This window comes from Triplophysa rosa, linkage group LG2 (assembly GCF_024868665.1).
Source record: "Triplophysa rosa linkage group LG2, Trosa_1v2, whole genome shotgun sequence".
NCBI lineage: Eukaryota > Metazoa > Chordata > Actinopteri > Cypriniformes > Nemacheilidae > Triplophysa > Triplophysa rosa.
This window is the reverse complement of record NC_079891.1, coordinates 4,534,388-4,548,984: the sequence shown is the minus strand read 5'-3', so window position 1 is coordinate 4,548,984 and position 14,597 is coordinate 4,534,388. Positions and strand designations below refer to the sequence as shown.

General features: G+C 39.1%; 1 protein-coding gene across 1 annotated transcript; it reads right to left on the bottom strand.

Moving 5' to 3' along the window:
• Positions 1-1,310: 1,310 nt before the first annotated feature.
• On the bottom strand, positions 1,311-13,257 carry scarb2a (scavenger receptor class B, member 2a). Its single transcript, XM_057320581.1, has 13 exons — positions 12,800-13,257; positions 9,711-9,871; positions 9,282-9,429; positions 8,990-9,184; positions 8,375-8,466; positions 7,907-8,026; positions 7,652-7,830; positions 6,079-6,197; positions 5,785-5,858; positions 5,648-5,699; positions 5,388-5,540; positions 4,681-4,728; positions 1,311-4,328 (listed from the first exon to the last, which is right to left on the bottom strand). The coding sequence occupies exons 1-13, from the start codon at positions 12,920-12,922 to the stop codon at positions 4,200-4,202; spliced, it is 1,593 nt and encodes a 530-aa protein (XP_057176564.1). The 5' UTR covers positions 12,923-13,257; the 3' UTR covers positions 1,311-4,199.
• Between the last annotated feature and the right edge of the window lie 1,340 nt (positions 13,258-14,597).

Genomic DNA, 14,597 nt, shown 5'->3' with positions numbered 1-14,597 from the left:
TATGACCAAATGAGTTAAACGTTACATTCTACATAAACAATTAGCCTAATACTAAAGAAACTCAATGGACAGGTTGAAATTTTAGTACATTTAGTACACACCTACACCTCTACAAAAAGTTTATTCAAGTGTGCTGCTAGTACCTCTTTAAACAAAAAAATAAGAAAGTATACTTTTAGTCTATCTTTTAGAAATATACTCAAACTACACTATTCACATGGTTACAGAAAAGACTTTGACAGAAAAGCAACGGCAACAACATAAAACAAACGTTATGTGGCCCAAACTTTAGGCTACTTCTGGTAGACCTCAAACAATCAACAACCGTAGGTTTTAATTCAATTTAATATATTAAAATGCCAGAAAATGTTTATATACATTAATATAAATGTAAAATAAGATTAAATAAATGCACTATATGCACGCGTTACTTCCGCGTTTCACAGGAAGAACCCTACGCAGTTTCCGGCTGGTTAGACTTAAAGCAGAGAGAAATGGAAAACTGAGAAAACAGTTAAATTTAGCCACACCGCAGTGGTATATAGAAGTGCTGTTCTACCGTATTTGAAACGATACTTCAATAAGTTTACATGTCGTTATAACTTTAAAATACGGTAGAACGCCACTTCTATATACCACTGCGGTGTGCCGCATCTGCTAAATTGAAGACTTTTCTCAGTTTCCAATTTATCTCTGTTTTAAGTCTCCCCAACCGGAAACTGCATAGGGTTCTTCCCATGAAACGCGGAAGTCACGCGTGCATAAAGCACATTGTTATATTATAACCAAGCACAAACCGGAAGTTAACTTCGGGCCAGGCGCGTACATCTGATGAAACGGTCTTCTAGCTGTATTTAGTCTTTTGACCGAGTCGCCTTTTAAATTGTTTGCACTTTTTCCCACTACTGGGAGTATACCTCAGAGTGTACTTTCCTAAACTAAAAAAAGTATTGAACTAGTAAACTAAAAATACTCCTATAAGTTCAGAACAAGTTAAAGATGCAGCCGTAAACTAGCAGTGTACTCAAAATGTACTACTGTTACATAAAGTGTACTTTTATAACCTAAAAAGCGAGTAATTTAGACCCAAGAAGTAATGAAATAATACTATTAATGTTAGTATCCTTACTACAGAGAATGTTTAAAAATGTATTTGAACCTCATCAAGTATACTTGTAATGTAAACTTCACATTTAAAGTTAAATCAACTACTGCAAAGTAGTATCTTAAAGATGCTGACACAAACAGGTCACAAAGAAGCCAAAGGGCAGGACATTGACAACATGACAGGATTTGCAAGATTTTCATAATTTGTTTATTTTCGAAAATAACACTAAAAATAGTTACAAAAGCATTGTAGAAAGATTTGTGCAGTGTAAATTATCATAAGTAAAAGTGAACATTACTCGAAATGATTCTGCACCTAACATGACACAGGGATTGTCATTCTCAGCAGCAAAAACACATCTCAGGAGAAGATGAAATGTTCAGTGTTTTTAAGTCCACCCTGAAAGATGCCGGGGCGCTAAATTTGCCAGCTCTGAAATGAACGCAGAAAGAAATAATGCTACTAAAGCAAATGAAATAAACAGGGTGGTATGGCACCAACCGCTCATGCCTGTAGGAGGGCATCATTCATCTAAGATAAAAGAGGTTAGATTGCCAAGGAAACTTCCCTTGTTCCGATGTGGCACCACAGCAATCTCCCTAAACAGAAGTCAAAGACACTCAGCCTTCCCTTTGTTATTCCAGTTGGACAAAACAGTGAGCTTGAGAAGGTCGTATAACATGAGATCATTACACACGATCGGCTCAAACCCCACAGTTACAACACAAGCCTTTCTCAAAATTACAATTTCACCAGCATGTACACTGTTCAATCTTGGATTTAGCACAATATTCACTTGGTACTACTTCATAAATCTGTGTAAGAGGAAAGGGAAGAAGGAAACAAATGTGCTTTAGGACCCCACTTGAATATTAGAAAATAATTAAAAATATATATAGAAATGAAAAGGACCAAAGGAAAGACCTTAAAAATTCTGTTAATGTACATACCGTTGAACATATGAATACATAAATATTGTTTGTCTGATTACAAAACCTTTTTCACTTCATTATAAAATTTGCTTTGTACATATTCTTGTATTGCTGTGTCAATACATAATACTGAGAGTTTATGTGCACACTGTGGCAACACTTTATATTTTAAGTTCTTTGCAGTATCTAACATATTATAAACTCACATAGTATGTCCTGGAAAATATCGTGTGACTTTTAAATCACATCTTTTCCCAATTCGCCCTTATAGATGATGAGGGCCGTGATGCGTTTGTAAATGGTAAATCGATGGCACTGTACATATCACTGTGGAAAGTAAACAAACCAGTTATCTACCAAACCAATGTATCTTTGGTCAAGCGTATAGGGAGGTGAACAAGGGGCAACACGTTTCGAAAGTCACCGAAAGGAATCTGGTAACCGTGCAGAAATGGCTCATGTTGTAGATCTTATGTCACACGGTCCAGCAGAAAGCTGAACAACAAAGCAAAGCCATTTTTCTACCAAATATATTCCTGTGTGCTAACAGCAAGATTTTGTAATTGACTGGAGGTCAGTTACAATAAACCTTGAACTACTTTTCCTCCGTTTCAGTTTTAACCTTATGCTAAATATTTACGATTAGAAAAACTGTGGCATGAAATGTGTGCCACAATGTGCGCCGAGATCCACAGAACCCTCGACTGCGGCACGTAACAGATCATTTTACGTCAGGTAACTACAAATCTTCATCTTTCTAACCACTGCTTGGCATCGGATTTGTTTTCAATGCTTCCAAAATACACACATTTTCAAAACAATGGCCATAAAATAACATGGGTCATGGCAATGCAAAACAAATGCATGAGCGTATAAAAAGTGTGCAGTCATCACATCCTTTTGATGTATATATGGCCTCAATGCATTTAGAAGCAATAGTCAAGGCTCTGATCGACGCAGACGGCACGAAGAAAACTCAGATGCGCGTAATTCAAGTGCTAAAGTCTCTTGCCCAGCGCACAGAAAAAACATGTGCAAACGTCACTGATAACTCTAAACCTGCTAAGTCTTAACCCAGGGCTCAGTGTAGCTGTGCTCTCAAAACAGACGCTTTTTGCTGTAAACGGGAGGCGCGTTTCTTGACATCGATTCGCAAAACCCTTCTGTCAGAGGTAGGCTGACGTTTTTCTTCGATGCGATTTCGAAAGAGTTCCGTCACGTGCCTTCCGTCGCCACGCAGCAAGATCACATTTTGTGTTCGTAAGTGTTTTTAAGGCAGAAAAAGATTCAAGTCCACTTGTGAGTTTTCTACATCTGATGTTCTTTCATTACAAAAAAGACGAAACGCCAACGCATGATGACTCTAGGTTTTGCAAAGCTTCTAGGTTGAGGGAATTCATTTGGCGCTAAACGCCACTGGATGTGACACGCGAGGGTGAAATGAAAGACCGCTCAAGTCACTAGTGTCCACTTCCTGTCACTCTGCATCATGCAAAATGGCGGGCCGCGACCCACCCGAGCAGTTCACAACAGTGTGACAAAACATGCAAGCATAGACATTGCCTGCTAACATACAAATACAGCACACACACTGGTATATACAATCATACACACAAGTCCTGGTTTGGACCCAGGTTTTTTTTAGCATATTAGACCTTTTATCCCTCTAAATACACCTAGAGGTGGTAAATCGATAGTTTGCACTTATCCGCTCATTATCAAAGGGTTTGACAAATAAAGAGCTTTGTTAGTTCAATGCCCGCCTGCGCAGACAAGCGTACAGTAGTGTGGGAAGAGATTCGCTTTAAGAGCGTAGACGGTCCTAGACATGAGTGTTTCCAGCAGCTCCAGTGAAAGCCCCTCCAGGGTTTATGACCCCTTAAGGAACTCTGAATTCTGTGAGCGTGCAATGCATATTGGTTCTTTTTGAAGGCAAGAGAGCTTATCGAGGCCTCTCATGAGTAGGCAACAGATATATCCAGAAACTGATTCGGGATGCAACTTTTTGTTTGAAGATATGGCATGTTGGAAAGGCCACGCTCAAAAAAGTCAACCTTATGCTGAGTGGCCTTCAGCAGACGTAGGTGGGTGTTTGGGGACTGGCCCCCGAGGACAAATTGCACAGTGAAAAGTCACATAAAACGAGTCGAGGATCTTCATCAACACTTTTGGGCCTCCACTGGCGACATGGCGATATAAGATCCATTCCTTAAAGGCTGACTGCGGTTCTCGGGCGACTCCTCCGTTTGGTTGCTGACCTGGGTGTAAGCCGTTTCGTCTTTCGCCGTCTGAGGGGATATTAGAACAGGAACATTAGCGTGTACGCCTGCGCTGTACGTCTAATCATAAGAATGGGTGAATTTCAACATAAAACACCGCGCTAAGACACCACAACAGTATTTTGTCCAAACAATGCATGTAATACACTGGAAAATGTACAAAACAATAACCATGCAGGAAAAGCAATAAATAATGATAGGTGTCAACAAATTCATGTTACTGTTCAAAACAATAAGAATGGCATTTGTATGAGCCAAGTATGCAAAACTTGATTAAAACGAAAGCTTCAATAATGACATAACAGGCAAATCTCAGCAAAATGAAAGTAAATGTGTGTGTAGGGGAGAAATAAGGACTTACAGCAAAAGAATGAAAAGCCTCAGTAAAATCAATACGTTTTACTTCGTTCTGAATAGAAACAAAAAAAGGGGAGGAAAACTGTTACTGGAAATAAAAACAACTGCAATAAGCAATGGCAGATTTCATGTAATAAAAATAAACTTTAGATTCATCATTAGTATATAGTATATAAAACAATAAAACATTTTCATGTTAAGTCAAAACCAATCCAAACTAATAACTACTGTAAACTGCAAACACAAAGTATATAAAATAACACATTTCATAAAGTAATACATGCACAAGAGATTAAGCGCATGCAGGTGCACGTGTTGAAATTAAAACTAAGGTTAGTGCCTTTCAGGATAGTGACATGTCATAACCTTTCCAGCAAGTGTTTAAAGATAAAAATGTGTTTGGTATTTTCGGAGAATATGAACCATAATGATCGTTTCAGGAAAAGGTGTTGTTAACCTATGTACACTTAGGCCCGATTCACATTTCGCGTTATTTTAAATGCGCAAATAGGGGGCGACGTGCACATTTTTGCGAGGCGCGTCATCGAGATGGAAATAGTTCAACTTTTCAGAGTGCTGCGCACGCAGCGCGGGTCATTTGAAGAGAGAAAGCGGCGCGTTTTCCGCACGGTTTTAGACAGGAAATGTTAATCGGGCCTCTGTCTTCCCTCCATTCATTGCAAATACAGGAAAGGGAAGATTTTTAATTACCTTTCTCTGGCGGTTCCTGCAGACCAGGAAGATCAAGACGAAGAGTAAAATGACCCCCAGCCCCACAATGATGACAGGGAAGTTGGACACCAGCATTACGATCAACAGAAGCGTTCTCATCTGGTTAGCAGACTCGTCGTCAATAGTTGCCGTCTAGAAATAGAACAGAATTCCAGAGCAATGAAGCAAATGCTGAGGACTGTGAAAACATACTTTGTAAATGAACAGGTGCTAGACAAACAAGAAAACAAAACACTCACCTCATTGACATACATGATGGGGAAAATCGTATCATTCAGGAATTTTGTTTTACTGAAAAAGGAAATTTCATAAGTTTAATATTATTCTCAAAGGACGACATTGTGGTTTCGATAGTTTTGGGATATGTTTTACTTACGGGAAGCCGCTGACTCTTTTTAGGATGACGTTAAGCTGAGCTCGTTTGCAGGCACGGATCGGAACCCCTGTGGTCTGCAAAAAAGCACAATTTTCCATTAAATCTCTTATAATATTTAGAATATTTCACATACACTTTCATCAATTCCACTAGCAAATGTGTGTTAATATGTTGGTGCTAGAAACAGGATGCAAGTTACTCATTGGGGGAAGTTTTCATCACAGGGAATTGATTGTGGCTTTGTCACCCAGTTTACAAAACCACAATGAAACAAATCAGTGATCCAAAACATACCGGGTTGATGTCGAGGAAGGTTTCGTGCTCTTCTTCGTTTGGGTTCATTCCTTCAATGGCGTTGATGTATTCCTCATCAGCTTGGTAGAAATGAGGGAAAGACACAACAATGGGAGCACCTATGCATAAAACAGAAAACAGAAACGAATTGAGTAAAACATGTTTGTTGACCATCATTTCTAGAGCGCCTGTCTTGTCACAGTTGGGAAGTGAAAGGGTGAATGTGAAGATGCAAAAATAGTAAAATAGTCCTTATTCCCTTCACGGTGGGTCATTTACTAAAGAGGAGTAAAGTCCAACACAAATGCGCTTTTTAGATTTCACATGTCAACTTTTTGAAATTCTGTGTGCTCTAAAATAACAATACTTGCAACAGTATTTTAGGGAGTTTCAGAAGACAGAAGGGACAGAAAATGAAACATCCTCTATTGACAGTGACAACAGTTCCACAAACGGCCACCAAATGCACAATTGCTGTTATTATAAATATCATGTTATCTTAATGTGTAAGACCACTAGTAAAAAAACTGCTTCCAGTGCATTTCATATATCAAATTTAGTACATTTTCTTTTTTTCTTTCAAATAATATTATCAGCACAACAAATTGCCTTAAAAGATTAACAGTAAAATGTTCACAAATTCAATCCTTTCTTAGTATTTGGTATGGCCTCATTTTGCTTCAATGAAAGCATGGACTTAATCTGACATGGACTTTACAAGTTTGTGCAAGCCTGTTATCTCAGCGTACTTTGAGAATGCAAAGAAATCTGTCCCGAAATAACAGTCAATGTCACAAATTCGCTCATTTGATTAGCGACCTAGAAATAGGGCAGAAATTTAAACATTTCATTTTCATTTTATGATATACACTTTAGGGCTTTAAAAATCGTAACTTGTTAATATCCACGATTTCAACTGGATTTTGCATTTCAGATTTCAAATATTTTCTAATTGCATTTTAGGACGCTTAGACTTTCTGAACTGTAGCATGCAAGTATCCCATTGCTTAATAATGTAATAAATATAACCATTAATAACCCCTTCTAGGAAAGATGACTAATCAAAGCATGCGCAAATATAAACAGCTGCGGAATGTTAGGAGTAGTCGGAAGATAACAGTGAGAGTTTATGATGGTTCAATAATAATATTAGCTGAATAGTTTATGGCGGAAGCAATAGAGGTTGATATAGAGCAATTTGTTGGAGGTCACCTAAAGCCAGTCAAGTGATTAAGTCATAAAATTTTACTAAAAGTTACTCATTAAGCACTAACCACTGATATCTCTTTCATAGTCCAGGAGTGAGCAAACAAAAGCAGAGCTATCTATCATGAACCTGAGTTAGAAGGGTCACTATCGGACACCCAGAAGTTCAATTCTATTTACACACGCGGTTTATTTGAGTTAAACATCAGTCTAGGTCGCCTATTCAGGTCACTGTAATGTCTAGCACGTGATTTATGTACCTGAAGATGTAGAAACCCCTATATATTCCAAGCAAAAGCAAATTCTCTGCACCATAAAACGGTTTATTCTCTGCATCGTAAAACCGGTTGGGACTAAACGTTCATACCTTGTCGACAAACGCTGACTTTCAGGACTCCCTTTCCCAGGCAATCCCCGGCAGGTACGCAAAAACCGGCGTTACTGGGGTTCTCAGTGGGGGGGGCTAAAACATCTGAAGGAGGAGCGAAGCGGAAGGCAGGTATCCCCTTTACCTCTTTGTCGCTAACGTATGACAAATGAATGGACCTGCCGATAAAAAGGTATGAGTGTGCGAGCAACACAGTGGCTGAGTTACTTGAAAGAATTTAAACACGCTGCATACCGGCACAGATCGGCAGCAAAGATGTAGAGGAGCTCTTTCCTGGACAGGAAGGTGTGGAAGACGCTGCCGTCGGTACCATTGATCATGTTGCTCTGGTTAGAGGACCACCAGTTCATCTGCCTGTGGGGGGCAACAGTAATAGATGGTGACCACGTTGTTTATACCGTGTTAAACAGGGAGGTTGCTGTTTGTTATCAAAACTAAAATAGAGAATTCTGCATGGTTAGCGATTTGACGCAATGAGGACTGTGAAATGCAATATGACCTACTTTTAAAGTATGCAAGTCCGTTTAAGAGCATTGCAGTGGCTGTTTTAATGGACTTCACGCTCTGTTATTGACCCGTCCACCACCGAATGCAAGCGTTCTGTTTGTGTGACCCAATTTTCAAAGACGCTCAAAAGGCAAGTGAGTGTGCAAATATCCTCACTGTGTCAGTAAAGCAAAGCGGGTTATGCAAGAATCGTACCTTATTCCATTCCACGTGTCAATTTTTCCATAGTCCATGTAGTTCTTCTCTCCGGTGTGGAAGACAAATTCTCCCTCATGGGTTCCATTTTTCTGTAGCAAATAAACACACATGGATTGAACACAATGCTAAAACTCCCACACAAAATGTATCTGAGCTACTGGTTGCCTAGAGGTAATGGAGCTAGCAGGATATGAATGCAAAGAGAGAGTCGAAATGTTGTATTAATGAAAACCAGAGTTCAGTGCAATGACACTGCTCCAACCACTGCACAAACTAAGGCTCTTTTTCTAAATCTAATTCGATTTTTAATCCCTCAAGAGCATTTCCAACCCATCACAGTAAACCAGGCCACTGAGTCAAACCTGGTAAACTGGTCAACATCTGCTGTGACTGACGGATCATAAAAAACGTCACTTGCTTATCCTGATATTTACACACTAGAGGTTATCTGCATATCATGCCTTTCGTTCAGCACATAAGACCCTAGGTGAAAAGGGCTCATATTCTCAGGCAAAATATAAATATTCAGACTTGTTACTAGTTTGAATTACGTTTTCATTTTCATCTTAATTGGCAAAACCGTTATGAATAGGATTAATCTTGCTGTCTTACATTGTACATAAGGCCAAAATACTCCTCCACTTCTGGTCTTAGGTTGTGGAGTTTTGTCAGCAGCGGATCTTTGAAACCCCAGAGCATCTCGTGGATGGTACGATTCGTGAACACCTCAATGCCCATGGAACCCAACATCATAGACACGCCACTCCTCAGGAAGAAGTTGTAGGACTTCAACTCGTTCATCACGGCCTGAATGAAAGCAAGAAAATGTAATCAAATTCATTGCGTTCAGAGTTTAGAAAATGTCAAAAATCCTACGAACAGAAAAATGTTCAATGATTCTTACAATATAGGGAATGTTAACTGTTGTCACATGGTCAACCTCGGGATCTCCCACGGACATGTTTCGCAGAAACACAAAGCTCTTGGGATTCGTGGCAAAGATTTTTGTCCCGTTTTCAAGGAAAGTAACATTTTCCCTTGGTCGATATTCCCTAGAAGAGAGAAACATTTGATTTAATGTTAATGTTAAAAATTGAGTCTTTAAAATATCAAAATAAAATAGAAAATGCTTCTACAAGTGCATCAGTAATATTTGACATTTCACTTAAATTGGGTAGGCCAACATTTCCTGTTTCCTATCTTCTAAAATGCACGAGTCACTTCCTGAATGTGGCGCCCAGGTTGTCACTGACAAGACCGTAAAATTCAGAAAACAAATGACGTCTGAACAATTTAACAACAGAATACAAAAAGCAGATTTTTATCTGTTCACCTGTACGTATACGGTCCCATCTGAGTGACTTTGGGCTTTTCTCTTCCAGCCAAGAACTCGTCTGGATTGGTAATATTAAAGAAGAAATACTGCATGTAAACGGGAGGCGGTGGGTTCATCCAGCCCTCCAATACTCGACTGTTCTGACCCAGTGTGATCTCCTGCAAAACAAACAAAATCAAAGATCAAAAAGAGCTTTTCCCTTAAACCTATAGAGTCTGAGACATCTAACTTTCACAAGTTGAGACGGACACAAGCTGAGGTCACACTTTGAGCCTCTCTGTCACTGTTTTTCTAGGGAAGAAGGAACAGAAAATCGTGAAAATCTGTTGAGAGCGGACTGAAGTATCAAGTGAAATGTCAATGACCCAGCATATCAGAAAAAGAGCAGACGTAAAGGGAAAAAAGCTGGTATGAGGGGAAAAAGAGCAAAGCACTCATCTGAGAGTCGGCTGATTCATAGTTAAAGAAGAAGAACAAACAACATCATCAGCATTCCTGGCCAGACAGAGTAACGCAAACAAACACGTTTTGTATCAAAATGAAGGTTCAGCAGTTGCACTTCTTAATTCTTGAGCGTCGTCATCTGAATCTTAAAGGTGGAACAAACAACGTATAAAGTACATCAATGTTGTTTGTGACTACAACATAGGTGCATATAGCAATGGACAAAGCATGGCTCCAAAGAGTGACTCGAGATAAACTCATAAACAACCTGAAGGTTTTACCTTGAAATGCAGATAACACTATCTGGGATCAGGAGCCATGGCTTTAGCCACCTTCATAGGAGTTACTTTTATTAAGCTCTTTCTTTTCAGAAAAAGTATAATACTACAATTAATCAGCATATTTAGAAGGACCTAAAATTCAAGAACTGTTTTCATTTTGTTTTGAAATCAAATTGTTCAACTACTAGCTAATCCGCGTCAGTCACATTATTAGTCACAGAAGCATCATTCGAAAGTTTTGCAATATCTGTGCCGGGAAATAGAAACTATTTGCGAATAAGCAATTCACTATTGTCAAACTTATATCAGTGTCTTATTATAAGAGCAAATCCATATCAAAGTGTCCCATCTTTGTTAAAACACATCAGATCACCTATTAAAAGGACACCTGTTTTTTGAACTGAAGAATTTGTCACATGAATGGGATCTTTCGGTGGGAGTCACCCTGCGCTCTCTCTAAACCCAAAACAATGCTGAAGAAAATCCAAAGCTATTCAACTTGTTCGACCATGTGTGGTAATATCAGACTATAGCTTTACTTTAAAGATAGATTGGGTTGCGTCACGCTCATTGATTCAGTTCTCCGTTTCAGCATTTCTGAGATGGTTTGTCTGGGATTTTTGAAACTACTGCTCAGCTTTTAACTGTTTCTGATGCGAAAAGAAATTTTTGCTCATACAATTAATGACAATGAATATTCAATAGACTAGAACCAGCACACTGACACCACACATTTTATTTTTACATTTTATGGTTACAAACCCGAAGCTCCTTTGCAAGCCCAAACATTTTCCTTTTTAATGCTAATAGTTGAATAGCCAGCGATTTGCTGTCCAGGAATAAAAACTGTTAAAGAAGAAATGTTCCTAAACTCTTTCATTAACCTTCTGTACTTGACAACCTTGAGAAAGGACGACTTTGAAGGTCCTCGCTGGACATGAAACATTTTCAAAGCCTTGATCGAAAAACTAGAGCCAAGGTAAGAAAAACAAAGCATGTTTTTAATTTGATAGTAAGGTTGTTTTCCTTTGTTGTATACGTGTCAGTCAACTGAATATAAAACATTCCCTATAGTTACGTAAAGATACCGGCCGCAGCAGAATTATACGTTTTATTTAGACGCAGTTTACACTTTTACCATTACACTGACGGACGGGGCTCCAAATGCTGTTTGAACTGAACTACTTTATACCAACAAGAAATAAATAATAAATAAACTCATTTACAAGACTATATCAAAAACTGCTAAAGGCAAGTAAAGATGTTAAATCGTCACAGTCTTTTGTAGAAAACTTGCCTCACAGCTACATACTGTCGGTCACATGTACAGCTCTAAAAACACAGCAGCCACTCCACACCCTGCTTTAAGACACGCATGACCGGAGGGCACGAAAAAGTTGTTTCGTCAGGTCTAACAGATCCTTGTGACGAGTTTGTGTCACTTCAGTGCCAGAGAAGATAAGAAAGTGGTTATATGAACAAACACACAATGTATCATAAAGGTCAATTCCTAGAAGTCTTCATAATGTGTATATAACATGCAACTACCAATGTATCATCTGTCAACACCTAAACATAACAAAATATAAACTCACTCCCTCAATTACAGGTTTGAGAAGTTGACCAGTGAATGTTGTACCTGGTTAAAAATACTGAGGGTCAGAATTCCAAGTATTTTTTCCAAGGAGAACCGACTGAGACCCTCCCCCACATTCACAGTATAGCACCTACCCCCCCACCCTCACCCTATACGAGCTTATGTGTGAACGTACAACATGAAATAAGAGGGATTGATTCACTGTCAGTAACTTGAGCATTTCATTCACTCGTTCTTACTAACGTTAGTACAAAGGTGCGTTACGGAAAGAAAGCATTTTCCGCAATATGATCCGATGATATGTGGCTTGGTGGTCAGTGACCAGCCCACTTTTACTAACAAAACCACATTTGCATCACGGTAATGTGATATCACGTTTTTACCACCTACAGATCTAACCTTAAGGGGGAAACATAAAATGCCCCAAAACATTACGATCTTTGCGTAAAATGCGGGGCGCGTACACCAAACAATACAACGCGAATGCGTTACCTGACAGGAAAATATGTAGCCCGGCTCACACCTTAACAACTTTGCCATTTTTAGGACAACCATATGACTGAAAGGACTTTTGTGTGGCGATAATTTTGACTTGTTTACTAGAGATAAGATTTCGCAACCGTTATATCAACTGCCACGAGCAGCTCCGCATGACGCTCCACAGGAAATCTCGTTCATGACATTTTTGAAAGCCGGGTACGCGTTTTAATGTCAGCTTTGTGTGCAAAGAGGTTGGTAGAAGACTTACTTTGAAGAAATCTTACCTTTTTTATCCGTTCTTGAATCATTGTTTGGAAGACTTGAGCCACAAGCAGGGCGATTCCCAAAATGAGTAGATGCGCGCACACGATGCCGGTGGCGTAAATGGCACAAGAACTTCTGGTCATTATTGGCGGTTTCAAATTGGCAGATTTATACCGAAAAATACTGCGATACTCCTGTGGCAACTGTTCACCACCCGGTCTGTCTTTCTCCTCTGAAAGAAAGCTGACGTTAGAAGCTACTTGTTCTGAACTTCGCTAACGTTACTTGAGAATCCCTCGATACGTCTCCGTTTATCCGGTGGTATTTCAACTACAGTCTTGTTTCCCCCTCTATCACCGATCCCAATGATGTCCGGTTCACGGGAGTGTTTCTCGGATGCTGAGATAGACTATCAGCTTCAATGCCGAGAAACAGGGGATCTTCTCCTCTTTCCTGACTGGATTCAAATGAGCCAGTCATGCATGAGAAACACACTTTTTGATCCGAGGGGCGTATCCAACTGGCATCAGAGCTGAGCTCATATAATTAAAGGGGGTTTAAGGCGGGTTAACATATTCAAATGCCCGAATTAAACATAAACTCTTTTTGTGGAGTCGATTTATAAACAAAATAAAAAAGAAGACTACGGAGATGATTAAGTATTACCAGGAAAAAAACAGGACATGGTTATATTTCATGATGTTTCATTGCTAACTAGAAGTAAAGTCCAGCTTTGTATTATGTTACATTCTGTTCAAGTTCTCGCCATAGTTCGCGTCTTATGCAATACATGCATTGAGATCAAGTTAAATAGTTAGATGCATTTTGAATCATTCATTTAAATATGAGTGTTGTTGAAACACGTGTACTTTAAAAGTGTACAAAGATTAAAATTGCTCTAAATCAACACACTGGACGGACGTTACGACACAGCGGTGCGTCTGTGTTTAAAAGGCTTTGACACGCAAAACCGTTAAGTCTCTTATTGTGCGTTCCGCTATCTCCTTAGTGTCTCCTTAAATTACTCTTCAATGGCGATGAATAATGGGCGGAGCATACGGTACACGATGATTGTCGCAAGCCTTTTGTTCGAGGAACTCCGGATTCTATTGGATGACGTCTTCCCGGACCACCGTTCTGAGACCACCCCTTGATGAGCGTGATTGGTCGACCGCCGGAGAGTGCGATGCTGAATTTGATCGACTGATTTCGGGGCGGAGTTTATTTAAAGGCGGCTTGACGCGCCGCTGCGCGCTGCAAATCTCGTGGTTGTCTTGCACAGAATGGAAGGCTTGAGTTTGATGGTGTGTTTTAGAATTTACAATCGTTACCATGGCCAAACTCACATGTTTAACACTGGGAAACATTTTGATATGGTCAGATTTTATTCTAAGAACAGTTTGTGTCAAATCTGTTAATATTTTACTTTAATGAGTCTTTTGACCCTTATTTGACATTTAATGCCCTCACACGTTTTTGTTTGAATGGCTATTAATTAGCAAAAGCAAATAAAAACGATTAGGATTCTTCTTAGGAAACACATATTTGGTGCTTAACAAGCTAATATCATGATAAATAGGTCTTAACTCAAGTCCTCACCTGTATTTTACAGATTAACAGTAGAAATGCAAATGACTAAAGTACACTTCTCAGAAGAAAAAACTTATCGAAGGTTCTATACGTTTTGACAGATAAAGCAAAATCATAAAGTCTAATGATTACAAAGTTTACTCATGTTTAAACCATTGTGAACTTTACTGCTAGTTAACAATATGTAAAAGTGAATGAAAAAAACTGGGGTGAGCAATTGAGTAGATA

What these genes read in the sequence shown, in the direction of transcription:
- scarb2a (XM_057320581.1), bottom strand. Translation starts at nt 12,922, where the DNA reads ATGACCAGAAGTTCTTGTGCCATTTACGCCACCGGCATCGTGTGCGCG. An exon ending in TTCAAGAACGGATAAAAAAG is followed by an intron (nt 9,872 to 12,799) that starts GTAAGATTTCTT and finishes TTTGTTTTGCAG; the next exon opens with GAGATCACACTGGGTCAGAA. An exon ending in ATTTTGGCCTTATGTACAAT is followed by an intron (nt 8,467 to 8,989) that starts GTAAGACAGCAA and finishes TATTTGCTACAG; the next exon opens with AAAAATGGAACCCATGAGGG.